The sequence below is a fragment of the Bombus terrestris genome, chromosome 13 (assembly GCF_910591885.1).
Source record: "Bombus terrestris chromosome 13, iyBomTerr1.2, whole genome shotgun sequence".
NCBI classification, from domain to species: Eukaryota; Metazoa; Arthropoda; class Insecta; order Hymenoptera; family Apidae; genus Bombus; species Bombus terrestris.
Genome location: NC_063281.1, coordinates 10,325,657 through 10,343,959, shown reverse-complemented (window position 1 = coordinate 10,343,959; position 18,303 = coordinate 10,325,657). Strand labels below are relative to the sequence as shown.

The 18,303-nt window shown below is 40.9% G+C and overlaps 1 protein-coding gene across 4 annotated transcripts in view; it reads right to left on the bottom strand.

Annotated features, from left to right (window-relative positions):
- LOC100652052 (serine/threonine-protein kinase 25) overlaps positions 1–18,303 on the bottom strand; it is a 114,140-nt gene that overhangs the window by 54,111 nt on the left and 41,726 nt on the right. The window contains exon 2 of one of the 4 annotated variants that reach the window (XM_048411262.1): positions 11,057–11,316. The exons of 2 other annotated variants lie outside the window; for them this stretch is intronic. In XM_048411262.1, the coding sequence (XP_048267219.1) occupies positions 11,057–11,290 (234 nt within the window). In that variant the 5' untranslated portion in view covers positions 11,291–11,316. Of the gene's footprint in view, positions 1–11,056; positions 11,326–18,303 lie in introns of those variants that run through there. One more of the 4 variants, XM_048411263.1, reaches the window with a different exon arrangement.

Sequence of the window (18,303 nt, the reverse complement as noted above, 5' to 3'; positions counted from 1 at the left end):
TGCTGAAAGCAGTTGGCATTAAAGAGCGCGTTTCCCTTTCGAATGCCGCTCTGACATTTGACGTGGTTGGGACAGTGCGTGTAATGCAGGCCAGAGTCGACGACGACGATGCTTCCGAAATCGAACGTTCGATATCGCGTTCGCAAACGAAGATAAATGAAATTTCCGCGGAAGTTCGCAGACTAGTCGAGCAAAGGAAACTTCGCGTGTTTCTTACCAGCAAGTTTCTCTGCTGCGTCGTACCAGAATCTTCGCAGACATCGCCAAGTTTCCAAGATACATCTATCTTAGGTGGGAAGACGATTGTATATAACAAGCGTGCGCGACACTACTTTTAAAAAGTGCCGTACTAGAACCTCGGAAACTTGCCTTGCTAAGCAATAACGATACGCGCGGTGAACACGACTTTTCATTTATTTGAGTGCACCATACGATCTCTCTCGTTATTTGTCTTCCTCTTTTTTATGTTATGAGAATATACCGACATACTGCGACCAGTCTATTGAAAAGATATTTTTTTCTTTTTTTTTTTTAATAAAATTTTTTCCAGAGACATCATACAACTTTTCGTATCAATCATTTTTGCACGGTTGTTTGCCAATGTTCGGAGAATGTTGACCATTCTTTTTCAAGTGAAAACAATCGAAAGTCATCTCTCGGTTTCATCTTTCATACAGAGTCCGATGCGAAGAAAGGTCTCGCGATCTCTTTGTATAAAAGTCTGTCAGTGACAGAAAGGTTTATATAATCTACCGCCATCTAGTTCATCAAGAGATGAATCAACGCGTGATTTACTTTATCCGGTAATAAAACAACGTTACGATCTCGTTCAATTTGCAAAACGATAATATGAGTTTACTTTACGCGAAATAGACGACATCGGGAACCGTCTCTGGGAATGTCCGGCACGCTGACATGTTCGGCAAATACTATACAGCAGTAATCAAACTTCGGAAGCTAGTAATTCGCTATAATTTACACGTTAAACGATGCTCGGCAACTGTCAACGCAGATACGCTATTTACGTTAGACGATAAACACCGATCGTTTGAGCGTATTGCAATCACGAAAATTTCAGTCATTCGCGCAATCACGTTGTAATTTTCCATTGTGTTTACGGTTCTGCGCTTAATTAACTTCCCAAGTGCTTGATAATAATAATCAGGCAAACGAGTGGCTCGTGTCATGAAATTCACTTTGGCTGAATTTTTCGAAGCCTCCCCTTTTCGATATTAAATATAAAAATATGTCTAATTTAATGTATTTTCAAAATTTCCATAATACCGTATTTAATTAGACGTAATTCTTCCTCATAATTATAAATTATACCTACGGTAATTACACAGAAACATCCAATCCATCGAAAGAGATAAAAATCGACGAGAATAATTTTTATGCGGATCCTTTGATCTTGTGTGTCATTTAGCGTCTTTAACGTTTAGACATTTAGATAAACGCTATAAAATATTCGAGGAATTTTCATACACAACAATCCAGAGATTTGCTTGCTTTCGGGTTCTTCGACCGGTGAGTATATTTATGAGGCACGTGAAGCCTCAATCTTACGCGAGTCAAGCCACGATTTAGGGCGTGTTTCTAGCAAACGAGATTTATATCCACAGGCGGCCAGATGAAATCTACCTTGCCGAGTCCCATTTCGAGTTTATCATCCGAAAGAGACCGAGCTTCGATTTCTCGTGTCGTTTGACCAGCTCATAAATAATAGATCGGAGGGGATGCGATCGTTAGTAAATACTTGATGACAAGCGCTTCTGGGATGGAATAAGAATAAGGTTGAAATCCTGCCTCGTGGTGCGACTACCAGAACTTCTAGAAAGTTTGCCAATTTTAGCATTGCCAGACTGCAAGCAGACAGAATGACTGACAGAGGGAAGAAAGAACTGTAACGTGGGATAAGGATTGGCGGAATATTCGATCTTTCTGCAAGGGTTGCGAATGGAATGGCTCGTGAGAGTATTCCAACGCTCGTCATTCCTATGATCGTGAATTTCCTAATTTTTATGTGTACATAGTGTGTGTTACGTAAAACATTATGTAAAACAATTGTGGTAATTACATCGGTCAAATTTGAAGCCAATCTGGAGTTATTTATTTAATAAAAAAGAAATTGTTACACGGCACGAACAGCCACCTGAAGCGTGTAATAAGTTTCGAAAATGGTCCTTTCGAATCTGTTTCGAATTTGACCAATATAATCACGACAGCCGTGCGAGAGCCAATGAAATTTCAAACTGTTTCGCACGGCACGCATAATATATCCATAAAAGTTTCTACAAGTTTGAACACTTTCGTGAGAAACTGTAGGCGAAAATGCCTCTTCACAGGGGTTAAGTACGCCACTGAAAGAAAGTTTCAGCCGCGCCAACATCTGCATTCGATGCTCCAGAATTGGATGGAGCTGAAGCGCTCGACAACGCTGACATTTCTTAAAGTTAAGCAGTGTGAAACAGCGGCGTGGTCGAAAATCATTGCTCCCTGCAACCGACGCGACGTCGGGAAATAAAACAGCGTCGACGTTGAGCACTCTGTTTTATGCCAAAAAGTCTGATGGGTGCTTCTCGCGAAGAGCCGCGAAGGAGCACGTCCCCAGGAAATACGGGGGAAATACAGCAGCTTCGAGCGATACAGTCAAACACAATTTCGAGAGGGAATTAATTAAAAATTCTCGATGGAACTAGAGAAAAAGTGTCCTCGAAGATAAAAAGAACAAAGAAGGCAAGATGGCAGAGAGAATCTATGTCGCAGCGAATTGTATTATACAAGAGAATTGGTTCTTGTGAGAAAAATTACCGAGGAATTGTTGTCATAGGAATCGACTGTGATCCGTCGTTGTGTCGGCTGAGAAAGTAGGTAACGGAATGTCTATTATTTCGTCGGCCTTTGATGCACCACGCTCTTAATATCACAGGGCTGATATGTAAAAGCGGGACATTAACAGCAAATTACACGGTGCATAGGAATTTCCACGTGGGAAGTCACCAGGACAGTGAAACGTCGGCTTAAAAACGTTCGTTTCGCGAACGAGGGTTTACGTCGTCCGACGATTATTAAATCGTTCTTCTACGCCTCTCATTAAAAAATTCAATTACCTGTGAGCCACGCCTGCATCGCGTAATCTCTGTAAACGGCACCAACGCCGTTAACAACGAGCTTCCAAAGGACGAAACTATAATATACAGGGTGTCACAGAATATTTCAGTACATTTGCAGCACTTTTCTATCAGAACGATGTAAAAATTTGATACGTTGAAATACGCCTGTATCCACGAATCAATTAACGAATTTTGCCTTCTATCTATCTGTGTGTTTCTCCGACGATAAAATTCGTAGAGCTAAATAAATATCACGGGATATGGATAGGATTTCGACTGTAACATTAAAATGTTTTTCCTTCGAACGTTCAATTGTAGCCACTTCGCACAGTCAGTTCTTATTATTTACCGTGTCTGTTTCTGTATCGCATTTGATGTAAAATAAATGATAAATAAACGAATACCTCGAGAAAACTATGAAGGAGACACGAAATTATCGCACGACCTCATAATATTTTCATTCGAGATGCAAGAAAAGGCACGCACGAACCATAGGGAGAAAGAACATAGAAATTACGTGTCTGTCAGTATATCTTTCAAGATGTCGAAGAATTATTTATCATCTCGAGGTGATTGGCCTTAAAGTAAGCGTAAGTTTCTCCTGGGATGGTGCAGACAACTGATCATAAAAGGACTGGGGCTGTATACGTTTTTCACGGCAAAAGTTGAGCTTTTACGATCGGACCTGCTCGTAGCTGGCATCAGGAAACTCGTAACCGGAAGATACCGCGGCAGCAAGGCCGTTACATAGTTACCATTAGACGATCTGGCCCCCTGCTTATATTGGGAGGGTCTTCCTGTTAGTGGCCGCAGGGGAAATGCGCGTGGGATGCATTAATGGCTGCCACCGTAAGTGTTTAATAGCCTAACTACTCCGAAGCGAAGCTGGCTAATTGTTGAATATATAGTCGCGTCTATTACAAACATTTTTCAAAACTCTCACTACATAATACAGGACTTTGAAACGATTGCTTTAACGTGAAAAAGTTATCGAGTCCTGTGCAGATTAACATCGTCCATCGCCTAATTCTTCCAGCTACTATTGCATCGTAAAAGTTCCTTTGAATTTGTTTAACGCTGTTGCAAACGTATACAGCAGTGAACGAACCGATTACTCAATCCAACGTACGTATTTATCGTTGCACGAAGAATCATCCTCTATATGATCCATAAATAGTCAGTGCATATATTAGATAAAAGAATATTAGATAAGAACATTATATTTAAAGAATTTGCCTTCTTCAAAATAATATTAATATTCCAATAATCTCCAAATAATATAATATTATAATAATAAGCAGTCTTCTTCAAAATAATATTAATCTTCCGATAATCTCCAAATAATATTACATTATAATATTAAGCAGTCTTCTAACTATATTGAAGCAAACTTCTTCAAAATAATATTAATCTTGCAATAATCTTTAAATAATATTATATTACAATATTAAACAGTCTTCTAACTATATTGAAGCAAACCATCTAACCAGCTATATCGAGCTTATGGCAAAAAACAGTTATTTTAAAGCATCGTGTGGTCAACCGAGCTGTGCAGTAGAAACGGAGCGTCAACGACGGACACGAGAGCTTGGAAACTAAATACCGGTGCAGCGTCCCACAAATCTGCCGTTATTTCGAAACCACGCGGCAACAAAAAATAAACGTCAAACAGGGTTGCGTAAAAAATAACTTTATAAAGAGCGGTACAGGCCAGCAGCGCAACAAACATCGCGTTTATCCTAACTCTGGTCGCTATTTGCCCGCTCGAAGCCAACAGGGGAAAAACTACACGTATCACGAGCGAATGGTTCGATCGTCGAGCCGAACATCGCTGAAATCTGGTCGGCGCGGCGCGTTTTGCGAGGAACATCGGAATTTCCGCGGCGCATCCATCGTTTACGGAGCAACGATTCCACCGTTCGCTACCACCGACCTTTCTCATGCGGACGATTACACAACTCCTGACACTGGCACTTATCCCGTTACACGGTATCCTCTTTCCTTTCTCATTTCGTCGTCGCCACTCTCGTTCCTTCGCTTGTACTTAAGCGCCACCTTATACGGTGTAATTAAATTCTTCCTTCCAACGATTACAAAGTCGGTCGATCGATCGTTCGTGTTCGGTACATCCAGGTTCTGTACGGGACACCGGGTACATTCCGATGGTTCTCCACAAGAGAATCGTAATTGCACGGTACACCGGATCGTTCGACCCCCGAAGCACGGTCTTTTAGCAATTTTGCACCGTTATTATTGCAAATTGCAATCGTATCCTTCGCTTTTCAGAAACGCATCTCCACCAACAATTTTAATTTAATTTCTCATGAAGGAACGTGCCTCCGTGTGGACGCGGTTTAACGTTCATCGATCCAACCTCTCTGGCTGGCTGGCTTTTAACGAAAACCCTTCGTTTAGCTGTCCCGCGTCGTTGGAACGCAAAAATTGCACGCCCTTTGTCTCAACCAGATCGATCGCAGGGTCGATCATAGGCTAAAATTGTCCGTATGCCGGCCGATTAAACATCGGTGGCAAAAGAAGAACACGAATATGCATCAGGGACAGAGAGAAGTGGATTTTCCAACTGCCCAACTAGTTTCCCAATGCTTCGACGTGTTGCGCTCGGTTCTATTCTGTTTGCGAAATCCTTCATTTCCCAGCAGTTAATGACCAAACGAATCAGAGGAGGAATTGGCATCGAAGAATTTCGGTAAACAACGGAGGAGCGTCAAAATCTGCCTCGAAATCGCTCGTCAAATATTCATCGTGCATCGATAATCGTTCTCGGTTGCCTCGCGTTCATTATGGTGTTTTCCTTTACCTCGTAATATTTCGATTTTCCGTTTATGAAAGCGGAACGGTTAATTTGCCGAGAATTAACGACATTTGCTGGCAGTTAAGTGGGTGGCCAGTGTAATCGTACTGATTACGACCGAATTCTGTCCACTGATTGTCCAAGCACGTTCTAGGCAACGTAACCAACCAACGCTGTCAGCCGGGGTTGCTCCTGACACGAGAATATCCGTGTAACCCCCATGGTACGACGATGAGGGTGAATTTTCGGATAATAGGGACGTCTCGAGTGGTCGGCGTTAATTAAACGTATCAACGTTTTGACGTTCTTCGTATCTGTACTTGATCAAACTTCTAATAAGGGGAGTGTTAACAAATTTGATGGAACTTTGTCGTAAATAAGTGAGCAGGTGAAAAATGTTTTTCCCTGACTCTGCTTCTTTTTCGATATGCTTTAACTAGATCGTGCACGTTTGTGCAAATTTATATTTTTTATCAAGCGTACTGAAAAAACTGATACTTTAATATAAAGTCGTCTCACCTACTAAACATTGAAAATAGTCTGCTGTAACTTTTATATCCGATACGTTTTTTCATATTACACGCGTTCAGTAAATTTTCGCAGTTGCAAATTTCTCGTAAACGCATAAACATCCGCAGCCTGGTTATTAGTTGGATTTGTCAACGACACAGTTTTCATTAACTTTGCATTTTACTAATATTCATGTATCGTAATAAATCGGTTTAAAGTATCGAATATTTATGAGCACTAGATGGTATACAGTCTTGCTAACAACATTTGTTCCATGTTAAGTGTCTTCTTTTTAATTACGTACGATTTTAGTTTATTGTTACTATTCGCTCTTTCTGTTATTATCATTGTATTAGCACAATATATATTGTATCATGTACCATCACACACTTTCACTTTCTTCTCTCTGTTTCAATAGAACAACTTCGTACACCGTTGGAGACAAATTAATCATACGTCTAAAAATTAAACTACCTAGCAAATGTCTTCATAGCGAATGGTACACGTTCTTCTCTACACTGATAGAAGAAAAGAGAAAATATTCGATGTAATCGTGACGAGAATAAAAATAAAGAAACATGCTGAAAATCGGATTCCACTGTTCCCGAAGCAACTTGCGTATCGACTAACTTGTAATCAGACGGAGGCTGTAGAACGCGAAAGGGTCGAGAATTCGATACCTAGAAGGGTGTCTTCTAACGAAAAGAAGCGTTAATCCACTTTTCCTCGATCTATTTAACTGCCTTTGTTCTTCGCCACGTAGCAACACTTTTACCCTCGGTTGGACGCGTTTAATGTTCTCCCCTCTGTCGCACGCCTCTTCTTCCCGACACTTTCGATAGAGGAAATGCAATAAACAATCGCCACCCCTACGATGTCTATTAAAACAGCAATTTCAACGTTAAAGAGAATATACGATTTACTTGGAAATCGAAGGGAATTTTATTGGCAAGCGAGCGATGGGCCCTTTGTTTCTAACGTACCGTGAAAACCTCGAACCGGATTCTACATCATTCGGACTGATTTATCGCGGAGATTTCGATCGCGATTGAAGGCTGCGAATGATACGGGTACGCGTCCCGCTGCATGATACATAGCTTCATCCAGTAGGCGATTTATAGCAATTCGAAGCAGTCATTTAACACGTTCGTTATAACGAGCGATCAAGTGCTTAATCCTGCAGCTTCATTATTGGCCGTGTTTACCAACGTTAACGAACAGATTTACTTCAACGCGTAAGGATAACCTGCGCGTGCGGTTCTTGATTATCTCGAAAATAAAGGTCTAATTGAGGAGCTGCTCGTTCTCCGAGGCTTAACAATCGATTATAATTAAAGCCCTTTTTCTTACTAGACGTAACACGAGACTGGGACGTAAAGACAATGCGTAGAAAATTGTATAGCGGAATAACGCCGTACGATCCTTTCGACATAACAAAGTGATTAACGCGTCTTGTGGCAAATTTCTCGATATCACGATATACGTAACACGATTAACGTTATTTATTATATTTTTTGGGAAACTTAGCCGAATAGAAGTGAGTGAAAGCTATTGGAAAAACAAATAGCTGGAAGGAAAGATCGGTGAAGTTATAAATGAGAAATAATCCAATTTTATCTGAATCTTTCTTAACTTTCGCTACGACTTTTCTCAACAACCTAATGTAATTTTGATTACATAATTTGTTCGATAGATTAGAAAGTTAGGGACCTAGAGGTCTTCGAGGTATAAGATTTTACGCCGATAATTGCGTAACTTTCATCGATGTCTCTCTTTCAATTAAAGGTTTTAGAATAAACAATAAATCGCAGTTACCCATCGCGACCGTGCCGTGTGTGTTTGAAAGCACATCCTTTGGAATGCAAAGCCGCGTGGCGACGAGACACGGAGACTTCGGCGATGGACAGTTTAATCTAGTTGTTAATTTATAGCGTTTCGGGCGAGTCCTTTAACACGTTCGTTATCAGAGCCGAATAACACAAAGGACTTAATCTCGCCGGTTCATTTGCATGCAAACCTCTTGAAGCGGCGACCGGAACCGAGACGGAGCCCCGATAGATGCAATTAAGTTATTCGTAGTCCTCCACCCTTTCGTCGTCGAAAAATAAACCGACCGCCTGCCAGCAAACAGGATGCAAATCGTGCCACAGGGAAATTACTTGGTAGGGATGACAGAAGGATAGGAAAAAAAAGAAAGAGAGGGGACGAGTGAGACGGGAGAAGAAATATTCAAACACGTAGAGAGATGAAAAACAATCGAGCAAGTTTTAGAGTAAAAAGACATGCCTCTGCCGCGGAACGAATATCGATGGACCGTCTAGTCAATTCGCGGCAGAAATTGAAGCGAAATTGGATCGCGAATGAAGTAGCAGCACGTGATAGCCATTTTCTGATACCATTCTAGGAATATAGAGTATCGACGATCCTTCTCCGTACGAGCATTTCAAAGGGGGAGAAAAAGAAAAATGCAAGAATAAGAAAGAAAAGAATTAAACGATTCGTCGAAGAAAGAGACGTTCAGGCAGCCGTTTGCGCATTATCGGTCGAACATAAATCAACGATTCTAATGGAATCACAGGGTTGTTAAAGGCTGCGGTAAATGCACTACATTGTCGCGCAATCGCCTTTTCGCTCGTAAAAATCCTCCACACAGTCTGACAATCGGAGAGGTATAGGTCCGTGCCAATGACCCATGCACGTTCGATAATTCCAGTGAAAACGATCGTCGCGGTTTTTCTTTCTTTTCTTTCTTTCTTTCTTTTTTTAACGAAACAATAGCGTTAACGTTGCTATGTGGGACCGTGAAAATGATGCGATTGACCTATCCATCTGGTTGTTCGACCAATGTTGACCCATTTCAATCTCAAACACGCGGAGAGGGTCGTGATTCTCATCCATCTATTCGTCGATGTATCTAACCTGAATACACACACGAAAATTGAAATTGGAACGATGCGGCCCGTGCCAGCGAACCAGGCAAATGAAATTCATCGGGCTTGCTGCGGGAGATAACGCGTGTTAACACTTGGACCTTGGGAGAAACCAAGACGTTACGATATAAGAATAGTTGATAAGTTGACCGGTGTTCATGATTTAATATTATGCTGCGTGTACGTAACGTCCCTATGTTTGAATATTATAGCGATTTTTTTTTAATTTCAAGCGAGCAAGAGATACATGTTTGCCACGAAGATCAAATGAGAAGAAAATTTTGGGGTTTGTTAAAGTTTTCTTTTTGTTGAAATTCTGTTGCTAGTTATATCTTGGAATTAACACTGAGCTTACCAGGTAAACAATTGGACATCAAAATGTACATTCAATGCTATTTCTTTCGTTCGTGCAACTGCAAATATGTAAATTCTTATACGAACAAAAACTGAGAAATCGATTAGTCAGATAATATGAGGAATTGCATAAAGTTAAATGAACAAAAGAAATAACAAGGAATGTTAAACTAAAGTTTGAAACCGGTCGTTTGGCCGTGTCTGGTAAGGTTAGTGTTAAACGTACCGTAATGTAAAATAAAAAGGAGAATCGGGAAGATCTTGATAGAAAATAGTAGCGAAAAGGAAGGCTGGTGCATGGCGAACAAGATGAAAACGAAAAGATAAAATAAATTTAGAAGAGACGGTAACGACTGCGTGGCAAGGCGCCCAGCACCTCTGTCAGCGAAATCGTCGCGTTTTCATGCGGTTTCTGCACCGACGAAGATAACTTCCCTTTGCATCGCAAACGCGATTTCCCATCGAGCGGAAAAATTTTTCTTTCCTCGACGACTTCAGCCATGCGAAGAGGAGCGTAGCAGCCTTTCTGGTCGGCGATTGATACAAATCTTTCTGAACGGTGCCAAAAAGAGACCGCGTTTCTCCCCGCAAACTTATATCTAAAGTGTCTCCTTTCTTGTTCTTGCAAAGAACGTTGGAAAAGGAAAAGGCATGCGATTAGCGCGACGAAAGGTTGGCTAAAATCGCACGTAAATATGAAAAAAAGAAGGATGAAATTTTGTCGATTGGAATTACGTTTTGTAAGAAATAAGAAAACGTCTACCTTTTTCGAGCGATCGTGTAACAACTGCGATCATCGATGGAAAAATTGAAGAATGTTAAGAGGAAAATCGTGTTTGCTACTCGAAACGTTCATAATCGATCGGACACGGCTGCAGACGTAACACAGTGAAAAATTCGTTTTACGTTCTCGATGTCGAATAATGGTTTTTAACACGATTTCAAGTATTACCGGTTTCGATGCTGTTCCCCTCAGGTGCACGCTTTATCGTAACTGTTCGGCAAGATTACTGTCACTTCGATTAATCGAACAGGTTTCGTTTCAGGCAGAAAGCAACAGGTGTATGCGCGAGATTTGTATATCAAACTATTTCGAACAAAACTCGTTCCCTGCTTTTACTGCCTAATGATCGCGTGGAATTGCACAACCGTCTCACGCGGTATCATATACACGGAATTGCAAAAGGAACTTGATAAAACAGAAAATATGCAACGTTGACGCGTTTGTTCTCGCTAAATTGTGCAATTAATTTACCATTCGCGATGCATTTCGACACGACGGAAAATAACATACATCGTTGGTTACTTGGAAAATATTTTACATTTTCAAGACTTACCGCCCTCGTGTTGAGCGTCTCGTTCAGATTGGTCACGTTATTGTTGATGTGGTTGTTGTTGATATTATTGGTCGTGCGGGTCGAATTGTTGTTGCTCGAATGATGATTCGAGTTGTTTCCATTGTTGTGCTTATTGTGCTTGTGCAACACCATAGCGACGAACATTTTGGCCTCCTTTCCCGACCGGTTGGTCGTCAAACGATTTATCGTCCTTTCAGCGATCCGCAATTTCATTCGTTGTCACGGTGCATTCGCGTAAACTGAAACACCGTGAGCGCCGATGCCGATTCGTCCTCAGGGATGCAAATGAACGACAGAGAAAAGTGGATAGATGAATATTACACGTCATCCTTCTTTCGTCGCTGTTATATGCAAACGTAATGATACAATTTTGCAAAATGCGCGTCTATCTGGAACGCGATCGCGTTCATCTTTCGACGCAACGGGAATAATTTCTAGCTATCAATTTGAATGATTCTCGTTGGGACGGCCGCTCGATGGAAAATTAAATCTCCAGAAAAACGATATTTCTCGAGGGCTGGCTGTCCGCGAGGATAAATCGCGACTCACGCACGCCCAGCTCGTTAATCTCGCGCACGACAAATCCATGCATCGTCCAATTAACGCCCTAACTTATAGCTGGCACGAACAGAAGCGATTATCTCGCGAGATTCAACGCGGATCGGTCCAAGCCACCTACCATTCGCCTAGAATGTATAATCAGCTCGGACTACGTAGTAATGCCGTTGCATCCGAGTAAATTCTGGCGTTCATCATAACGTGCGAATCGTGTCCTGGCAACCTGCAATTCACCGGCTCCCCTTTTTATCGTATTCGTGTGAAATGAACGAGGTTGCTCGAGCCTCGACGTCGTTTTGCACGTGCGAGCACCGAGCACGTGAAGAACGCGACAGCCGACGGCTCGTATCGATTCGTTATAAATAGCCGTGTGCAATCGACTGCGGCCTCCTTCTTCCGCGACTTATCCCTTTCGAACTGCTTGAATATTTTCCTTACCGAGAATCACCGACAATAGCATTTGCAGAATCCCTAGCTGGGTTCAATGGCGCGTAAAAATTCCGAAATTTCATTGATATTAGAACGCGATACAGCTAAATCTCTGTATTACACGATGTTCGAGCCATTCAGACGACGCGTCTTGATCAACCCCATAAGTTAAAAAGTTACGGAAGAGCGACGATGCTGTGAACACTGTTTTCCTAGCTATTTTCATCTGACAATGAATCAATTATCGTCGAACTATGGACTATGCGTTTCTGAGGGATTTAAACATAAACTAAAATGTGCCAAGATATTCAATGTCCAATATTTACCACTCGAATGACAGGTTCGAAATAAAATTTCATTAAAGTTGTACGTTCTTTGTTGCTTCTTTCGTTCGTCTAACTTTATATAAATTCTTGTATTACCTGATTAATCGATTTCTCAATTTTTGTTAATACAAGAGTTTACAATTTTCAATGAAATGTTGAAACCGGTCATTTGACCAAGCCTGATGAACTTAGCATTAACTGCATTTATAAAGAGATGAATTTGCTCAAACATTAACAATCTTATTAACACGTTTTGTACGAAACCATCGCATATACGTTACTCCGAAGAGACACGAATATTTTGGAAGATAAAACGATGTCGTCGCAGAGAATTACAACAGGCCGTCGTGTTCTGGCTGTTGTTAAAACAGCACGACGACAAATTACCGCTAAGCATTTGACTCGATTACTACCTTAGCAAACACCTGGCGTTCAAGATCATTTATTACCCGCGCTCCGGCTCTACTGGACCCTCCATATTTCATGCGGAATACCGCGATAACGGTTCAATTTTCCTTTTATCCTGGCTGTGCTCATCCTCGTCGGTGGCCCGGTGTTCGAACGGTTCCGTTTTACGAATTACGCTCGCCGGAATTACGTAAGATACGCACACGGCAATCATCTTAACAGGTAACGCAACGGCGAATTGCGATAATTGGAGTAGGAGAGAAGTACGGGATCTGGGGCGACCCAATTTGATTACAAGGCAATGCTCTAGCCGCAATTATTACCTTGGGGCTAACCGCGTTAGATCGACTAGACATGACTGCAACCTGCTGCTACATCGGCGTCCATCGAGCAATCGCTTCTCCGACTTGCAACAACTATTCCAATTAACAGTAAACACCACGGTATATCCGAGATCGTGCATTCCCACAGGAGAATGCAACAGTATTGCACAAATTGCACTCGTGTCAAGTTCATTGACGCTGGAACATGTTTCGTTCTGTACGAGATTAAAGGCGATCGCGAATAACCGACGGTGTTCTATAGAGTGTCACAAAAGATGCGTGGAGCAGATTCATAGAGTGACGTTTGGCTGACAAAGTTTAATCGTTAAAATCTAGGATACCCTGTATAGCATGATGTTAGCGTTAACGATCTTATAGAGACGACACGATAGATTTGAATTTAAGACTAGATTTCTCAAGGATAGATACATTTATCATTGAATCGATTATTGACTCGTTAAAGAATAATAATTACGTACAATGTGAAAGGGTTAAAATTTTCTAAGAAGAAAAAAAAACAGCTCCTATATAATTCGTTAAAATACATACTCGTGGTAAGAAATAGTTATACCTCGCTATTAAACACCGTACGGGTTTCGTCCGTGGCGTAGATAAATTTTCTCGAGTAGGAGCCACAGATATTTTCAACGTTCAGCGAAAATACTCTGCAGGCGAATAAAAAACCAATGATAAATGACTGTCTCCCGTTGGAATTCCGTCCATACGAAACCACGAACTTCCATTTTCACGTGATGTACGAGCACTTTCGTCGACTGGCGCGTACTTTCTTCCGCTCAATGGCTTCCGGTCGCTGGGATTTATTGATAATTGGAAAAGTTACTATCGGCGATCACGATGCACGCAGAATGCATGGTCCATTCGTAGCACGATCCTGTTTTATCCTCTTTCTTTCCAGAACGCTGCTGACCGGATATTTGTGCCGACAATTTGAAACCAGTTAATGAAGTTACCTCGTTCAACTTCCCTATCCCGTGATTCGACGGCTGTTCAAACGGAATCCCACTTTCAAAGTTGCCCCGCGAAACTTTGCAATTATCAAGATTTTAGACGTTTCAGTTTCGAGACAAACTATTTATTTTCTCACCATAAGGTACAGGTCCGAAGTGAATTCACGGAAGGAAAAGTAATCTGAAAGTTTAGTTAACGTTTGCTTCCTGCATCGCAATCGTTAAATTCGTCGCAATTTCTTGATACTGTGACGACATCATTGATGCCATGTTAGGGTCAAACCACGTACAACGTGTATATGCTAGTCGGCGACTCTTTACGCATTTATGAGAAATTGAAATGCACGAAAATAGCAAATAACTTTTCTTAGCTTCTATTGTATATTTTAGCAAAAGTCTAATCAGTTGAATCTTCTTTTTCCTTTTGATTATTTAATTTAATCTCGATTATCGCGTTTCATATGAAATCAATAGGGCGAACAGAGTCATATCTGTAGATTTTCGGCAAATAAATAATAAATAATAATAATCAGCAAAGACTTCGACAAGCAACTGACTTCGGTTCGTAAAATATCGAAAGTATCTAATTAAAAGTCCATAATACAGTGGCCGGGGAAAATAAAAACCGTATGGAAGAAAATACATTACGTCTGTCATTCGAGATTTAATTACATGTATCACCATCGATTACGAACATTTATCAACTACTTTCTGCGTCAGATAAGATTTCAGCGTAAAATAGCCACCGATGTTTTGTCGTGAGACAATTTCGAAGAGAAAGACGGCTCACTTCTCGAAGCTTTTTCTTACGCAAACCTTGGCAAACATTGGCGGTGTAATTATTGGACGACCAAAAACTGCAGTCTCGAGCTGGGGATCTGATCGTTTTACGAGGGTTTTACGTAGCCGTGAGCCACGAAACTGGTTCGTCGTAGCCGCTCTGTAACGCGAAAGCTTGACTGTCGCGAGTTAATTTCGCGTTAGTTCTCGGCCCTCGAAAACAACGAGCACCGTGACCCGGCTGTCCTGTAAATCTCGTGTTTTATGGTGTCCCGTAAATTATCGCGGCGAATTCACGAAACGCATTAAGAGTCCCGGCGGAAGGGCCGCGCGATAATTATTTCGCGTACGCGATTACGAACAATGTAATAAATAACGATATATACGAAGAAGTATTTTCGCGCGAAGCAGTTTCGTGAATCACGATCTGCACGCAAGTCTGACCACGAACGGTCCGATTCTCCTGCTATGCGCTCAGCGTACGTATGTACGTCTGGTTCGCGTACCGCGAATTATTCTTCCTCCATCGCGTGTCCTTTATTGCTGCTCGTTAACTATAACATTCGCCATTCACTCATGCATTCTGTAGTAATTCTTCCTGCATTTTGAAACGTATGGAACCATTCAAATACATTACCGTACGTTTGTTTTTCGACATTTCTAAATTGCTCTAAATATAATCGAACTCGATGTTACGCGATTAAAATATCGCTGACGCTGTTGTATAACGCAGTTTGCAAAATAACGATATGATTGGAATGCTTCTTAAAGGAATAATATTTTGAAAAAATGCAAATAAAGAAGATACGAATTCAGCGAAGCGAAAGAAAGTTCAACCGACGAAGAAATCATAGTAGCAGCCAAGGAGCGATATCGATGGAACTTAATTTTAAGCGAGTCCGAAATACACGTTTAAAATAAAACCATTCTAACAAGTTACAAATATTTTGTCTTTGTTTAAGAACGAACCGAAAGGATTCGAGATGAATTCTGGGTTTGAGGAGTGTTGCAAATCGAAGAATTGAAGATGATAGAAATGTTGGACAAGGATTTGAATCTGAATGTGGTTTCTATTCAAACTCTTCGGATCCTTCTTCTCGAGTTCTCATACTTGGTAGTAAAATCTCTCTCTCTTTCTCTCTATTACTTTCTGCTAAAGTTGATTTCAATTGGTAAAACGGTGCACAAAAGTCTGCCCGAGGGAACAGGATACGCCGCTCTCTAAAATAAACTCGAGTAAGCCGCCGGTCGCAAGGACAACTGCATAGAACCTACTCGCGACAGATATTCCTACGCAGAGACTTTCTCTCTTTTTCTGTCTCTCCTCGAGCTTCCTTTCTTCAGCTACGCAGATCCACGCAGAACAATCCGTTGCAGAATTCCGCAAAATGTTCACTCGGATGCGAACCGTTTTCCCAGCAAATTTCGAGAATGACGTTTCGCGATTCGTAGAGTATGTGGATGACATACCTTTCGTGGTTAGATACGTTAACTTCATAAAGGGAGGAACTTTTCCGTGGAAAAGTATCAGAGTTTCTCGTAAATAAACCGTGCACGTTTATGCAGGCTCGTGTGTTCGTTAATGGAATTAACTCTTTACCTTGAAATTTTGTAATATTACCGTTTCAATAAATGAAATTTCATATCAGCAAAGTAATTAATTCCCCGTTGCGAGCAAACTAATTTTCGCTTCTCTATCGATACGAACGTAAGACAAAATTTTCAAAGATTCAAAAATCAACCTATTAATTTAACGATTCGAACCTAAGAATCTCGTACAACCTCTATATACATATTTTATATTATAATTTTCATATCTCCTACGAATTGATAATAAACTTTAATTAGAAAGCGTAACTGCGTTTCGACATTATCCTCGGTAAGATTGATTAGTTTCGCGCTTTATCAGCGTACCCTTATTAACTCGGGTACGAAAGCTTCTACTTTGTCGTGAAACTATTTATCCGTTTGGCAACTAAGTGATTGCGGATTTTATCAATATCACTTAATGACAAAGTCCGCAATCACTTAGTTGCCAAGCCAATATATGCGAGCCAGTCGATTTATCCGTCGTTCCTATTGTTTCGTAGCGGTCCACTGATTTCATTCCATATTTCAGTATGGTGTAGCGTCGTATCGTTTACAGAAGTTTCCACGAGTTATTGTGTGTGTATAGCATGACACGTTCGGAGGAAGACACCAGCAGCTCGTGCGAGAATATTGCAAGCCACGGGGTTCAAGTGTGTATCGAGATCAAGAGAATGGAAATATTGGTTCGGAGACTTCTATTCTTTTTACGATATGTTTGAAGACAAATGGGAATATTGCGTAAGAGTATCGGGGATTTGCTGCTGATTGCATTTGGCAGCAAGGGGTTATTGGATCGGTACGTCGAAGATTGCATTCGTTTCGTGATATTCTTTGAAAAACGAAGAAGCGTTATGTTGCTTTTATACAAACACGTAGAATACGATTCACTGAAGGTTAGGATGGGACAAAAGAATCGAAATTACGCGACTGCTTTCCAACAGACTAAAAGTTCCATCATACGGAAAGCAGTTGCAATATTCAAAAGCTCTCGCTGAAAAAACTCCATGAAAATCGATTATTTTACATTTGCATTATTTTGTGATCGAGTGCCTTCGCGTAACACGAAAATGTAAACGATCGGCTTTAGCTGGCAGTTGTGCTCGTGCACCGGAGAGTTCTCTTTCTTGTCGACCTTGGACCTTACAGCCTTGAAATGGATCCTACCGGAGAGCGGATTTGCTTGAAACTCTTTTTCTGGAAACGAAATGGAAACGACGGAAGCGCGAGAGGAAGCCGGATATAGACTAAATAAAATAGTGGCTCGATAAAAGAGGCGACTTATTCCGGTCAGGTACTCGATACTCCACAGAAATTTTACATAGCCGACCGAGGTTGTCCAAACATCGACAAGTCTCATGTAATGCTAATGACGGCGAGTAGAATGGGCAAAAATAACAGGACCAGCCTGACGTGTCCCCAACTGGTAAGAATTCGCTGCAACTTTACAACGAAGTTTGTACGACGTTCGATCGTTCAACGAGTAATTTATTCCTTGTTTAAAAAAACAATTGAGTCTCCAAGCTATTATCGAAGAATTGATAGTAAATCTAAAGATTCACAAATGCACGTGATATATAAAAATATATAAAATATCCACAGCAAAGTGCACATTACGATATATATATATATAGTAAGTGGATCAAATCTCTATTTGTAACTCTATTATCAAATCTCTATTGTATTCTTTATTTGTAATCGTAAAATTGTTAATCTGTGTAAATATCTGTAGTTTACTGATCGCAGATAAGACACAAAGATTCCTTAAATCGCTGAATTATCCGAAAAATCCGAGAATCGCGAGGAATCCGAGAATTCTCGTGGAAGAAAGTTACGAACAAACAATC